Source organism: Eulemur rufifrons, chromosome 7, assembly GCF_041146395.1.
Source record: "Eulemur rufifrons isolate Redbay chromosome 7, OSU_ERuf_1, whole genome shotgun sequence".
NCBI lineage: Eukaryota > Metazoa > Chordata > Mammalia > Primates > Lemuridae > Eulemur > Eulemur rufifrons.
The window spans coordinates 2,724,809-2,741,128 of NC_090989.1; the positions used below are offsets into that span (position 1 = coordinate 2,724,809).

General features: G+C 40.2%; 1 protein-coding gene across 1 annotated transcript in view; it reads left to right on the forward strand.

Annotated features, from left to right (window-relative positions):
- HSF2BP (heat shock transcription factor 2 binding protein) overlaps positions 1-16,320 on the forward strand; it is a 108,570-nt gene that overhangs the window by 36,848 nt on the left and 55,402 nt on the right. The window contains exon 7 of the mRNA XM_069472242.1: positions 11,113-11,230. Coding sequence (XP_069328343.1) covers positions 11,113-11,230 — 118 coding nt within the window. The remainder of the gene's footprint in view (positions 1-11,112; positions 11,231-16,320) is intronic.

Below are 16,320 nucleotides of genomic sequence, written 5' to 3' on the forward strand. Positions count from 1 at the left end.
TCGTACATGGTGTCTAGCATCTACCCCAGGTGAGCAAGTGCTTGCCTCATGCAGCTGCTTGGAGGACATTGCCTTTTCTTATTTTTCAGATTGGTTGGTTGATCTCCAACCTCAGCACTTTGATGTGTTCAAGAAAAGTTGTGACTTTGTAAATTATCCCCATCCCCCAAAGAATGGGGTAGCTCTTTTCAGTTTACTGTATCCTAAGCAAAAGCTAGAAATCAAGAATCTATTTAAACATTGATGTTGTTAAATTTCTTATCCATAGTCACTGTTCTAAATGATAGGTTAGTTAGTCAGGATTTTGGCCCACCTAATTCACTTCCCAGGATATAAAGTCTCTGGACTGTATTTCTTCATCTGCAAGGTGGAATAGTAATACCTGCTTTAATTACCATCCACGCTGCGAATACTGAACGGGACACTAAAGAAACCTGAGCACCACTCTGTTCATGTAAGGAATTTATGAGGAGAGTACGGTATTTACATTAGACACTACAGTGAAATGGGTAATAGTTATTTTGTTACTTGTTCACAGATTTTGGACAAATCCATATCCTTTACTATTAGGTTTTTTAAAGTTAATTTTTTTTTTTTTTTTTTTAAAGAAACAGCATCTTACTCTGTCAACCAGGCTGGAGTGCAGTGGCCTAATCATGGCTCACTGTAACCTTGAGCTCCTGGTCTCAAGTGATCCTCTTGCCTCAGCCTCCTGAGTAGCTGGGACTGCAGGCATGCACCACCACCCCTGGCTCATTTTTCTTATTTTTTGTAGAGATGGGTTATTGCTGTGTTGCCCAGGCTGATCTTGAAGTCCTGGCCTCAGGTGATTTCCCACCTTGGCCTCCCAAAGTGCTGGGATTATAGGCATGAGCCACTGCACCTGGCCAACCATTAGGTTTTTAAAAACTGGTAATGTTCAGTGATTGCAGGGACTGGTACAAGGAATTATGAGTCCTTTTTCTATTGTGCTAGTCACAGTTAGCCTAAGAGTTTCTGTGGCTTTATTTCTAGAGGGCATCAAAGTAGTTCAGGTACAGATTTAGGAGAATCCATGTTGATTCTTCTGGGTTTTGCTCCAGTTGCTTTTTTATGTCTTTAAAATCTTTTCCTTATGTGGATTCTGGGACTATAGTTAAATTGGCAATTTCTTGAATCATAAATATTGTGGGCAAATTAATATTCACATCAGCTATAAATTGTGTCGTGGAGAATTTTTCTGGAACTTCTCAAAATCATCTTTTTGAAGTACCCTTTAAATACCAATTCCATTTGCAAAATAAATCTTATTCATTCAAATTTGCCGGAGTTGTATCCTAGAGAAGGAAGAAGTGTTCTGATGATGATGACTCAGAGGAACATACAGGTTGGGAGAAATGAAAGATGCTGGGAGTCTTCCTCTCCAGAGAGTGCAGTGTTTGGTAAGGAAGAAATTCTGAACAAATTGAAAGAGTAGGGACTGTGCTTATAGATACCATAGGAACGATGAAGACTTTGGCTTTGAGCTGTTTTCTTCATGCTAAATCAGCAAGTTATAGAGTGTGGCTAGAAGTGAAGCTGTGTCACTGTAAGCCTTAGCATAGATTTTTCTATGATTGGGCTTCCTACGAGTGGGCACTCCACAGCAGAAATTTACCTAACCTGGTGGAGGCAGGTTTTGCAGGTGAAGGCACCAGCAGGTTGTAAGAGAGATGGGAACATCTCCCAGGAGTTGCTCTGCCACAGTAGACTAACAGCAGCAAACAGGACAGCAGGCTCAGCTCTCATCCCTCAGGTTACAGGTGATTCTCTCTGATCTGACTTCTCACCACAGAGGCCAGGTCACCCACAGTGGGAGAGAAACTGAATTCTAGGAGCCACTTTCCAGCAACACTGGGCATTCCCTCCAGCTGTGGAGGTTTCCATAAGTAGTGCACAGAGGCAGAGTTCCCAGATTGAGGTTACCCACAGCCCTTGGCCTTATCTCCCACCCCTAATGGCCAAGTAACTGAATTGATAAGGAACCTACCACCACTAGCCCAGGCCAATGCAAAGAAAGAAAAACCAAACAATAAAACAGGATAATAATATTAACGTTAGAGGAAACTTACATGGTAGCTCATATCTCTTTCAGAAAAAACAGTATGGTGTTAGTGCTGCAGGTAAGAGGTTTATAGAAGACAAGTCCAGGATGAGCAGTATGGACTAAAAGTAGTCCACTGAGCATGCAAATTATATCCGTGTTATTATTTTACTTTTTACACAGCTTTATTGAGATATAATTCATATACCAGTTTACCAATTTAAAGTGAATAATTTGATGGCTTATAGTATATTCATATAGTTGTGTATCTGTCACCACAGTCAGTTTTAAAACATTTCGTCACCTCAGAAAGAAACCTTACTTACCTTATATATCACCCCCCAATCCTGGCATCCCCCCAGTGCTAGGCAACCACTAGTCTACTTTCTATCTGTAGAGATTTGCCTGCTCTGGACATTTCATATAAATGGGATCATATAATATGTGGTCCTTCCTTTGATCTTTTGTGTGTGGCTTACTTCATTTAGCATAGTGTTTTTGCCATTCATTTCGATATTGTAGCATGTATCACTGCTTTATTCCTTTTCAGGGCTGAATACTGGTATATTGTATGGATACACCATATTTTGTTTGTCTATCAATTGATGGACATTTGGGTTGTTCCCACTTTTTGGTTATTGTGAATAATGATGTTACAGACATCTGTGTACAAGTTTTTGCGTGGACATATGTTTTCATTTCTCTTGGATGTATAACTAGAAGTGAAATGCTGTGTCATATAGTAGGGCTTTGACTGTTTGAGGAACTGTCAGACTGTTTTCCACAGTGGCTATACCATGTTATATTCCCACCAGCAATGCACAGGGCTCCGGTTTCTCCACGTCCTTGCCAACTCTTTTATCATCTGTCTTTTTGGTTATAGCCATGATAGTGGGTATAAAACACTATCTCATTGTGATTTTGATTTGCATAGCCATGATGGCTAATGATGTTGAGAATATCTTCTCATGTGCTTATTGGCCATTTGTATTTCTTCTTTGGAGAAATGTCTATTCAAGTCCATTGCCTATTTTTTCCCTTCTTTTTAAAATTGATGTATGTGTATATATATATATTTTGGGGGTACATGTGATAAGTTGAAACATTGGTATAATGTGTAAAGATCAAATCAGGGTAATTAGGATATCCATCACCTTAAATATTTATCTTTTCTTTATGCTGGGAACATTTGAATTATTCTAGATATTTTGAAATGTACTGTAGATTATGGTAAACTATACTGATCTATCCAGCACTAAGTCTTATTGCTTCTAACTGTATATTTGGTCCCCTTAGTCTCTCTTCATCCCTTTTCTTTCAACCCTTCTTTTTTTTTTTTTTTTTTTTTTTGAGACAGAGTCTCACTTTGTTGCCCAGGCTAGAGTGAGTGCCGTGGCGTCAGCCTAGCTCACAGCAACTTCAAACTCCTGAGCTCAAGCGATCCTCCTGTCTCAGCCTCCCGAGTAGCTGGGACTACAGGCATGTGCCACCATGCCCGGCTAATTTTTTCTATATATATTTTTAGCTGTCCATATAATTTCTTTCTATTTTTAGTAGAGACGGGGTCTCGCTCTTGCTCAGGCTGGTCTCGAACTCCTGAGCTCAAACGATCCGCCCACCTCGGCCTCCCAGAGTGCTAGGATTACAGGCGTGAGCCACCGCGCCCGGCCTTTCAACCCTTCTTGACCTCTGGTAACCACCAGTCTACTCTCTATCTTCATGAGATCCACATTTTTTAGCTCCCACATATGAGTGAGAACATGCAATATTTGTCTTTCTATGACCTCCAGTTCAATCCACGTTGATGTAAATGACCGGATTTCATGCTTTTTTATGGCTGAATAGCATATATACCACATTTTCTTTGTCGTTTCATCCATTGATGGGCTCTTAGGTTGATTCCGTATTTTGGCTATTGTGAATAGTGCTGCAGTAAACATGGGAACACAGATACCTGTTTGATATACTGATTTCTTTTCCTTTGGATAAAAACCCAGTGGTGGTATTGCTGAATTGCATGGCAGTTCCATTGTTAGTTTTTTGAGGAACCTCCACACTGTTGTCCATAGTGGCTGTACTGATTTACATTCCCACCAAAAGTGTACGAGGATGCCCCCTTTTCCCACATCCTCACCAGCATCTGCTATTGCCTTTTTGACACAGGCCATTTTAACTGGGGTGAGATGATATCTCATTGTGGTTTTGATTTGCATTTCTCTGATGATTAGTGATGTTGAGCATTTTTTCATGTAACTATTGGCCATTTGTATGTCTTCTTTTGAGAAATGGCTGTTTAGATCTTTAGCCCATCTTTAAATTGACTTAGTTGGGTTTTTTTGCTCTTGATTTGTTTGATTTTATATATTATGATTATTAATTCCTTGTCAGATGGATAGTTTGCAAATATTTTCTCCCATTCTGTGTGTTTTCTCTTCACTTTTTTGGTTGTTTCCTTTGATGTGCAGAATCCTTTTAGCTTGATGTGATCCCATTTGTCTATTTTGGCTGTGGTTGCCTGTGCTTTTGAGGTTTTACACAAAAGTCTTGGCCCAGACCAATGTCTTGGAGCATTTTCCTAGTGTTTTTTTCTAATTGTTTCATAGTTTCAGGTCTTAAATTTAAGTCTTTAATCCACTGTGATTTGATTTTTGTATACGGTGAGACATAGTTGTCTAGTTTCATTCTTTTACGTATGGCTATTCAGTTTTCCCAGCATCATTCATTGAAGAGACTGTTTTATTCCCATTGTATGTACTTGGTGCCTTTGTTGAAAATTAATTGACTGTAAATGTATGGATTTATATCTGGGTTCTCTGTTCCATTGGTCTATGTATCTGTTTTTATGCCTGTACCATGCTTATTTGGCTACCGTAGCTTTGTAGTATATTTTGAAGTCAGGTAGTGTGATACCTCCAGCTTTGCTCAGGATCGCTTTGGCTATTGGGGTCTTTTGTGGTTACATATGAATTTTAGGATTGTTCCTTCTATTTCTGTGAAGAATATCATTGGTATTTTGATAGGGATTGCATTGAATCTGTAGATCACTTTTGGTAGTGTGGTCATTTTCACAGTATTAATTCTTCTAATCCATGAACATGTGATGTCCTTCCATTTTTTTGAGTCCTTTTCAATTTCCTTCATCAGTGTTTTATAGTTTGCCTTGTACAGGTCTTTTACCTTGTTGGTTAAATTTATACCTAGGTGTTTAATTTTTTTGTTAGCTATTGTAAATGGGATTGCTTTATTGATTTTTTTTTTCTGCTAGTTTGTTGTCAGTGTATAGAAATGCTACTGATTTATTTTTATTTATTTATTTTTTTTGAGACAGAGTCTTGCTCTGTTGCCCAGGCTAGAGTGAGTGCTGTGGCGTCAGCCCAGCTCACAGCAACCTCAAACTCCTGGGCTTAAGCATTCCTACTGCCTCAGCCTCCCGAGTAGCTGGGACTTACAGGCATGCGCCACCATGCCCAGCTAATTTTTTCTATATATATTTTTAGTTGGCCAGATAATTTCTTTCTATTTTTAGTAGAGACGGGGTCTCGCTCTTGCTCAGGCTGGTCTCGAACTCCTGACCTCGAGTGATCTGCCCGCCTCGGCCTCCCAGAGTGCTAGGATTACAGGTGTGAGCCACCGTGCCTGGCCTAGAAATGCTACTGATTTTTGTGTGTTGATTTTGTGTTGTGTAACTTTACTGAATTCGTTTATCAATTCTAACAGTTTTTTTGGTGGAATCTAGGTTTTCCTACATATGAGGTCATGTCGTTTGCAAACAAGTCTAATTTGACTTCCTTCTTTCCCATTTTGATGCCCTTTGTTTTTTTCTCTTGCCTAATTGCTCTGGCTAGGACTCCCAGTAGTATATTGAATAAAAGTGGTGAAAGTGAGCATCCTTGTCTTCTTCCAGATCTTAGAGGAAAGACTTTCAGTTTTTCCCCACTTAGTAGGACGTTAAGTGTGGCTTTGTCATGTGTGGCCTTTATTATTTTGAGGTATGTTCCTTCTATACTCAGTTTGTTGAAAAAGCTGGAGAGTTACCAGATATGACACAGGGACAGAAGTGAGCATATGCTGCTGGAAAAATTATACTTACAAATTTGCTCCATATAGGGTTGCCACAAACTTTCAATTTGTAAAAGACACAGTATCTATGAAGGATAATAGCGTGAAACCCAATAAAATGAGGAATGTCTGCATTTTCTTTCATTTTGTCAGTGGTCTTTTCACTTTCTTGATAGTATCCTATGAAGCATGAAAGATTTTAATTTTGATTATGTCCAGTTTATTTTTTCTTCAGCTGCTTATGCTTTTGATACCATGTTTAAGAAACCATTTTCTAATTCAAGGTCACGAAGATATATTCCTATGTTTTCTTCTAAGAATTTTATAGCTGTAGCTCTTACATCTAGGTCTTTGATCCATTTTGAGTTAATTTGTGTTCATGATATGATGTGAGGTAGGGATCCAACTTCATTTCTTTGCATGTGGATATCCAGTGTTTCAACATCATTTGTTGAAAAGGTTATTCTTTCATCCGTTCTCCACTGAATTATCTTAGCACTCTTGTTGAAAATCATTTGACCATAAATAGGAGGGTTTATTTCTGGACTCTAAATTGAACTATTGATCTCTATGTCTATCATCATGCCAGTACCCTATTATTATTTTTATAGCTGAAAATAAGATAAAATTATTTCTTTTTTTTTTTTTTTTTTTGAGACAGAGTCTCACTCTGTTGCCCAGGCTAGAGTGAGTGCCGTGGCGTCAGCCTAGCTCACAGCAACCTCAAACTCCTGGGCTTAAGCGATCCTCCTGTCTCAGCCTCCCGAGTCGCTGGGACTACAGGCATGCGCCACCATGCCCGGCTAATTTTTTTGTATATATATATTTTAGTTGTCCATATAATGTCTTTCTATTTTTAGTAGAGACGGGGTCTCACTCTTGCTCAGGCTGGTCTCGAACTCCTGACCTCGAGCGATCCACCCGCCTCGGCCTCCCAGAGAGCTAGGATTACAGGCGTGAGCCACCGCGCCCGGCCAAGATAAAATTATTTCAATCTAAAGCAAAAGTATTAGATAATAATACATCTCAACTCTTGTATATCTTTTGAGCATACATAATTGACACCAGATTCATTTCTTAAATTATAAAATTACTATTATTTCTAGAAATATTTATCAATAATTTTAATGCAAAATGAACTTAGAACAAAACCATTTTCACTGGAAATTAAGCCAGCGCTATTTTCCTATGGTGGGTGATAACAAATCAGTTCTGCAGGCCTTACATTGACTCACAAGCACACCAGACAGTAAGTATCAATAATAAAGTGCAAACACGATGTAAAAGAAATGTGAGTCAACTTGAAAAGATTGACAAATACCGGAGCTAGCTGTGTAGGAATTGATTCACATTTATTTTATGTTGTAGTTTGTGCTTTAGTTGATCAATATTCAATGAAATTCAGGGTTGACATTTGCAATTATGATATTAGATACGTGATACATGATGTCATTTACCAGTAAGTTTGTTGTGTTGGGTTATGTTGCCTGCTATGATACATTTTTTGCTATTACTTTTTTCTTTAGTAATATATTAGTAATTTTTCTGTTACCTATTTCTGTGTAACAAACAACCCCAAAACATAAAGTTTTAAAACAACAACACTTATTTTGCTCATGGGTCTACAGTTTGCTGCTGCACAGCAATATCTGGGGCCTCAGCTGGGATGCCTCAAACTGCTTAGGAATGGAACAGTTGGGAAATAGTGGGGTGTCATTCTCTCTTCTCTCCTCATGTAGTCTTAGGACTTCTCCACTGTGGTCTTTCTATATGGTCTCTTCATCATGGCAGCCGCAGGGTCCTGGACTTCTCTCATAGGGACTCAGGGACTCTAGAGCAAGTAGCAAGAGTCCAAGGTGGAAGCCATAAGGCTCCCTCATACTTAGTCTTGGAAGGCATGTGACCTCAATTCTGCGTTCTACTAGTTACAAGTGAGTCACAAGTGCCAGGAGTCTCCCCAAGTGTCTGAACATGGGGAGGCATGGTTCCCTAGGTAGTCATCTCTGGAGACAGGCTGCCAAAGTCCATAGCTAGAACTCAAGTTTCTTTGCTAGGTTTCAGTGTATGATCTACTATATTTACATGAATACATCGTTCCCCTGCAAAGCTAACTAAAATTTACCTTCTGTGTGTTTACCATGCCAGATGCTTAATTGCTTCATTTTCCCCTAAAATATTCCGTTAGTAAAACTAATGTCTTTGTCTGTTTGTGTTGCTATAATGGAGTACCCGAGGCTGGAAAAAGGTTTATTTGGCTCACGATTCTGCAGGCTGGAAGATTGGGCATTTGATGAAGGCCTCAGGCTGCTTCCACTCGTGGCAGAAGGCAAAGGCAGCTATTGTGTGCAGAGATCACACAGCGAGAGAGGAGGCAAGAGGGAGACAGGGAGGTACCAGGCTCTTTTTAACCAAGCTCTTGTGGGAAAACCAAGCTCTTGTGGGAACTAATAGAGCAAGAACTCACTCACTGCCCACCCCCAACATCCCAGGAAGGGCATTAATCTATTCACAAGGGATCTACCCCCATGACCCAAACACCTCCCGTTAGGGCCCACCTCCAACTTTGGGGACCAAATTTCAACATGAGGTTCTGGGTGACAAATATCCAAACTCCAGCAACTAGAAGGTATCATATGCTGGAAAATACAGTTATCAGGTTAAAACTTATTGAACATAGAAGGTACATTTGTGCTCCGTCCTCAATAAAATTATGCCTATCATGAAATTATATACCAAATGACACATTACCAGTTGTGAGGCCAAAATTCTAGAAAGACAAGTAGAAATGGGAAAAAATCTGTTAGGTTTAGAAGACTTTAATTTACTTCTCTTGGCCCATCTTAGCCCAGGTAAACAAAAATAAATAGGAATGTCAAGGATCTGATTCCATAAAGTTGATCTGGTAGCACAGATGAAAATTTATATTCTGCAGCCATATCATAACCAATCATAGGCAGAACAAGTGCCAGACAAAACTCATCCTCCATTTTTGACAGTTCTTAGCAAACTGAGAAGAAAGCTTCCTTAAACTGGTAAGGAATATCTACCAGAAACCGATCAGACATAACATTTAGCAGTGAATTATTAGAAGCATTTCCATTAAAGTCAGGAAAAAGGCCCACCTTATCTGCTCATTTGACTTAGGAATCTTAGTCACTTAGTCGCTTTGAGTCATGCTCTATTGTTAGGCCTAACTAAAGAAAAATCTGATAATCATGTGCATAGGTGTACTTGGATCATGGATATATCCTTACAGGTATCTGGGAATGTTGATAGAGCCAGCAGTAACTGCAGCACTGTCCATTAGAAGCCAGTGTAATTACTTGGTCTTGTTTCTATGCTGATTTACAGGGTCTCAAGCATGAAGAAACATACTTGCTGATCCACAATAGGTCATAAAATTTAGAAAAAAGTTTTTTTTCAGAATCTGTTTTCATACTCTCTCTTTTGACCTTTTATAATTTCAGTTTTGTATCATGGTTAAAATCATTAACAAATGTAAGGGATTGAATATGCCTTATCTGAAATGCTTGGGGTCAGAAGTGTTTTGTATTTTGGATTTTTTCGGATTTTGGAATACTTGCATTATGCTGGTTCAGAACCCTAGTCTGAAAATCTGAAATCTGAAATGTTCCAGTGGGCATTTCCTTTGTATGTCATGTTGGTGCTCGGAAAGTTTTGGATTTTGGAGGATTTTGGGTTTTGGATTAGGGATGCTCAACCTGTATTCACAGGATTGAAGGTGAATTTAGAATCCTCAGTCCCAGATAAGGCGATGAGCTCCCACCTTACCTGACTGCCCACAGTTGTTTAATCTGGTGCTCTGGAGCAGACACGTTTGGATTCCGCTTCTCCTTTCCACTGCAGAGGTGTTTGCTAGTCACACTAGACATGGCGCACTGTTTTAGTAATTCCTGTGGTTGTCAGCTACTCTTTCTGGGCTCACAGCTCTGTGGATAACACCAATTTTTAATGCCTCATCACTAGCTGTGTATGTTTTCATTAGATCTGTTAGGAGAAAAACAGCAACAAATATCTGTCCTGGACAAAATATTCTAGATTCTGAAGTGTTTTGAAAAAACTGCTCAAACGATGTTTTTACTTCTATTTCACACCCTACAACAATCATCAACACAGAAGAATACTTCTGTGACCAAATACTGAAGTTTTCCCCACATACCAAACAGTGGACACCAACTGAGCATCCTCTAATTCAATTTGGACACTATTTACCTGGAGATAGTGTCAGATCCCCTGAGGTGAGGGTTCAGTCCCCAAAACTTCCCCCTCCTTCAGACACCAGTTGTCAAGTTCAGGCCTCTGGAACTTCTGACCGACCAGCTTCAAGTTGGAGTTCCCATGACCTTCTCTTTGGGTTCGATTAATTTGCTGGAGCGTCTCACAGAACTCAGGGGAACACTTACTTATGTTTATGGATTTATTATAAAGGATATTAATACGAAGGATACAGATGAAGAGATGTATAGGGCGAGGTATTGGGGAAGGGGCTTGGAACTTTCATGCCCTCTGTGGGTACCCCACCCTCCATGAACCTCCGTGGGTTCAGCTGTCTGGAAGTTTGCTGCACCCTGTCTTTGGGGTTTTTATGGAGGCTTCATTACATAGATGGGATTGACAACTATGTAGAGATGGGACTGGACAAAAGTGCATGATCTAAACCCAGCAAGGCCTGTCCATTCATATTTTTCCTGGCTTCTCTGTGCAGCATCCTTCCTCCAGGGTTTGGGGCAGGACCCTCTCTGCAATAAGGGTCTTTGGACCCACAGTCAGATTAGAGTCCTGCCTTGGGCAGGTTGAAGGAGGACAGGAGAAGCTCAGAGAGAGAGATTCTGTCTCCTGAGGCCTAAAGCACCCCAATATTTAACAACGACTATGGGAGTTACAAGCCAGGAACTGTGGATGAAAACAAATATAATCATAATATCACGTGAAGTAACAGCTTGATGCTGTGTTTTATCTTTCTGTTGCAGATGTTGCTGCCATCGCGTGTGGTCGTGAATTCTTGGTTAACTCCAGTCGGGTGCTCTTGGACACCATATTGCAGCTCCTGGGAGACTTGAAGCCAGGACAGTGTACCAAACTCAAAGTGTAAGGTGGATAGTATTAAAAAGTTAACGTCTGTTTATGTATTAGTTAGAATATGCTAATTGGGCCTCTCTTCATAAACACAGTTAATTTGACAATAGTTCTAAAAAGTAGAAGAAACAAATTGCCTCAAGAATTTAAGGGGTACATTGTCTCTTAAATAGTATTTTAGAAGAATAAATTTAAAAAAGGAATATTCTCAGAGTAATCAGTGAGTCCCAAATACTGTCATGTGACACTTCAGAGTTACAGTAATGATCTCAAAATAAACTTAAATAAGTATTTGTTGTGGCAGCATGCCACTTCCAGGTACCAAAATCTGTATTCGTTTTCTGTTGTTATGTAACAAACTTAGTGGCTAAAACAACACCCATTTATTATTTCATAATTTGGTAGGTCAGAAGTCTGAGTATGCTCGGTTCTCTGCTTAGGGTTTACAAGTACAAAATTAAGGTGTTTTCCAGCCTGGGATCTTTTCTGGGGACTCTGGGAAAGAATCTACTTCCAGGCACTTTCAGGTTACTGACAGGGTCCAGTTTCTTGTGTTTGTAGGACTGAGGTCCCTGCTTCCTTGCTGGCCATCAGCTGGGGGTTGGTCATCTTCTGGGGCTAACTGCATTTCTTCTCACACACTGCCCCCATCTTCTAGCCACAGTAGCTCACCGAATCCCTTACATTCGGAATCTCTTGGACTTGCTCTGCTGCTGCCAGCCAGGTAGAACTGTCTGCTTTTTATGGGCTTGTGCGTTTAGGTTAGGTATACCTGGATTAACTCCTTTTGATTATCTCTAAATCAACATAATCCCTTTTACCAGGTAACAACATAATCAGGGTGTGATATATTTATAGTCTCAGGGATTAGGGCAGGAAAGCTTTGGGGGCATTGTAGGATTCTGCCTTTCATGCCATTCAATCCAAATGTTGCTTTGACTTCTTAGAGCACTTTTTCTTTCTTTCTTTTTTTTATAATATTTCATAAATGTTAGCGGGGTACAAATGTTTTCGATATATGGCTTGAGTTAGGGCTGTAAATATGCTCATCACCTGAATAATGTTCATTGTACCTGTTAGGTGGGTTTTTGCCCCTCCCCTCCTCCTTGCTCCCCTTGCTTGATTTCCTAGGAATTTTACTTCCCTCTGTGCACTTGGTGTGCCCATTGGTTAGTTCCAATTTATTGGACAGTTCATGTGGTGTACTCTCTTGAGTACATTTTCCATTATTGAGATATTTTGCTTAGAATAATGGTCTCCAATTCCTCCCCAATTCCTGCAGAAGGCATTAATTCATCCTTTTTTTATGGCTGAGTAGTACTCCATGGTATACATATACCATATTTTGTTAATCCACTGATGAATTGATGGACACTTGGGTTGTTTCCACATCGTTGCAATTGTGAATTGTGTTGCAATAAACATTCGAGTGCAGGTGTCTTTTTGATAAAATGACTTCTTTTCCTTTGGGTAGATACCCAGCAGTGGGATTGCTGGATCAAATGGTAGGTCTACTTTTAGTTCTTTGAGAAATCTCCATACTGTTTCCCATAGAGGTTGTACTAATTTGCAGTCCCACCAACAGTGTATAAAGCGTTCCTTTCTCTCTGCATCCACGCCAGCATCTATTGTTTTTGGACTTTTTAATATTTTTTATTAAAGTCATTCTAACAGGAGTAAGGTGATATCTCATTGTGGTTTTAATTTGCATTTCCCTGATGATTAGTGACATTGAGCAGTTTTCATATGTTTATTGGCGATTTTTATATCTTCTTTTGAGAAACTTCTGTTCATGTCTTTTTTCTACTTTTTAATAGGGTTGTTTATTTTTTTTCTTGTAGATTTGCTTGAGTTCTTTGTAGCTTCTGGTTATTAGCCCGTTATCAGATGTGTAGATTGTGAATATTTTCTCCCATTCTGTAGGTTGTGTGTTTGCTCTGTTGATTATTTCCTTAACTCTGCAGAAGCCTTTTAATTTAATCAAATCCCATTTGTTTATTTTTGTTGCTGCTATAATTGCCATTGGGGTCTTAGTCATAACTTCTTTGCCTGGACCAATATCTAGAAGAGTTTTTCCAACATTTTCTTCTAGGATTCTTGCTTTACATTTAACTCTTTTATCCATCTTGAATTAATTTTTTATGAGTGGCGAGAGGTAGGGGTTGTCCTGTTTCATTCTTCTACGTGTGGCTACCCAATTTTCCCAACACCGTTTATTGAATAGGGCTTCTTTTCCCCGGTGTGCGTTGTTGCCTGCTACATCAAAGATCAGTTGGCTGTATGTGGATGGTTTTATATCTGTGTTCTCTATTCTGTGCCATTAGTCAGTGTCTCTGTTTTTGTACCAATACCATGCTGTTTTAGTTACTATAGCCTTGTAATATAGTTTGAAGTCTGGTAATGTGATGCCTCCGGCTTCGTTCTTTTTATTTAGGATTGTTTTGGTGATTCAGGGTCTTTTCTGGTTTAGAATGAAGCAAAGAATTATTTTTTCTAGATCTGTGAAATATGTTATGGTATTTTGATGGGGATTGCATTGAACCTGTAAATCACTTTGGTAGTGTGGACATTTCTACTGATTCATGAACAGGATATGTTTCTCCATTTGTTTGTGTCATCTGTGATTTTTTTTCTTCAGTGTTCCGTAGTTCTCCTTTTAGCGATCTTTCACCTTCTTGGTTAAGTATGTTCCTAGGTATTTTATTTTCTTTGTAGATACTGTGAATGGTATTGGGTCTTTGGTTTGATTCTCTGCTTGTCATTGGTATATAGAAATGCTACTGCTTTGTGTACATTGATTTTATATCCTGAGCCTTTGCTGAACTTATTTATCAGTTCTAGGAGTCTCTTGGTGGAATCTTTGGGATTTTCTAGATATAAGGTGATATAATCAGCAAAAAGTGATAATTTGACCTCCTCTTTCCCAATTTGGACACCCTTTATTTCTTTTCTCTTGCCTGATTACTCTGGCTGGGACTTCCAGTACTATGCTGAATAGAAGAGATGACAGTGGGCACCCTTGTCTTATTCCAGATCTTAGTGGGAATGCTTTCAACTTTTCCGCATTTGGTATGATACTGGCTGTGGGTTTGTCATATTTTTTTTTTTTGTAAAGAGACAGAGTGTCTGTTTTGTCCAGGCTAGCCTCAAACTCCTGGGCCTTTTTAATTTTGGATTTATCCTGGACATTTTGAATATTATGTTATGAGACTATGGGTCTTGTCTAAATCCTTTTGAAAATGCTGTTTGTTTTCACAGGCAATCAACCTGGTTGCATTCAGGTTGTGAGTTCCAACCAGCCTTCTCTGTGTTTGGTTTCAGCGTCAGTCCTGTTTACAGAAAGCCTTTGCACTGCTGTTGGGTCTGCCTCGTGTGCCTCATGCTGGCTGGTCTGGGTCTTCTTCAGTCCCCAGCCTTTCACATGCAGTGTATGGTCAGAGCCATACATGCATGGCCTGGGGTGAGGCCAGGAGTTTAAACGCTTTGTGGGTCACTTTCACAAGCTCTTAACTCTCTACAGTGCCCCTGGTACCTCTTAGTCCCCCAGGCTCCCTTTTCCAGTCCCTCTCTGGGAATGTTGGGGCTTTGTGTACCTGCTGTGTTGTGGCTTCTGCAACTCTGCCCACACATGCTGCGCAGCAGCAGTTCAGAGGCCCATAGATCTTTTAAGTGTGAGCAAGATTCTCGTCCCATAGAGTTTGAGTTACCTGGGGGCTCCCACACCCCACCCTGCCACCACAGTCAGTCACTGCCAGGAGACCCCTTTTCCTATTCTTCAAGCCTGAAGTAGAGGCCTTCTCTGGGTGCTCTCCATGAGACAGTGCCGCTTCTGGGTTTGGGGGCTCCCTTAAGTCCAGGCCAGGGATACTGGAGGAGAAAGTGGTAAACTCATTGCTGGTTCTTAAAATTCTGGTCTTCTTTTCTCGTCTGCTGCTGTTTATTTTTCAGAGTCCTTAAGTAGGTGCCCCATGTATTCTGTTTGGAATTTATAGCTGTGTTCAGTGGAAACGAGGACGGGATCTGTCTGCTTAAGCTGTCTTACCTGGAACCAGACTCTCCAGTCCATTTTGGTGTTTTGTACTAACCAAATATATGTACATGAGCAATGCATGTAATATGGTATAACATATATGCAGTATATGTAGTTTTGAGTATTATTTTATAAATTGTCTATGGATCTAGTTAATTCCTTTTAAGTACCTTATATCAAAGAAGATGTAACATTTGGATTATTCTTTCCCTGACTGATAGGCATCTAGGTTATTTTCGGGTTTTACTTGACAAGTGTAATGCTGCAGTGAACATCCTTGGCAAGCTCTTTGTTTACCTGTGTGAGAGTTCCTCTAGGAGTTTTCCCAGAAGTGGAATAGTTGAGAAGTAGGCCATGGACATTTTCAGTTTTGTAAGATACTGCCAAATTGGTCACCAGAGTGTGCACTTCCACTGCACTGTGTCAGTGTTCTGTGTTTCCTGTGTCCGCATCTGTACTTCATTATGTGTTATATTCCTATAAAGAATATTTTTATCATCTATCTATCATCTACTTTCCTCTTTCTCCCTTCCTTCAGATTTAGATTACCAGTGGGGTTGAGACTTGTTTCACACGTTTGTGCTATACAGGGTTTTCCTGTGAGCTACCTGTTTGTGTCCTTTGCCCACTTTGTAGTGGTCTGCATTTTTCTTAATGATGTGCTGTAGTTCTTTGTGTGTTCTGGGCACTCATCTATTGCCTCTTTTGCTTCTGTGGTCTTTACAAGGTCACTGTTTATGGACCAGTTAATCTCCCCCTCTGGCTTCCAAGGCGAGGCTTTGTGTGAGGGCTGGGTCTCTTCCAGCCTCTCTGCAAGTGCAGGAGCTCTGTGCCTTTGCATCCTGACGAGCACCTGTCGATTGCAGTGGGGGGTGGGGAGAATTGCCTTCAAGCCACTTGCTTGCTTTCTCGGCAGCCTCTGGTTAGACCACCAAGCAAGGCATGTGTAGACATTAGTTTCTGCCCCGACTTGGGATCCCAGCTGCACCAGCCTGAGATGGGTCTCCCCTGTAGTCTTTGGCTGCCTTCTGATGCTCACACACTTGTTACCTCTCCTGGCTCCAAGGCACTG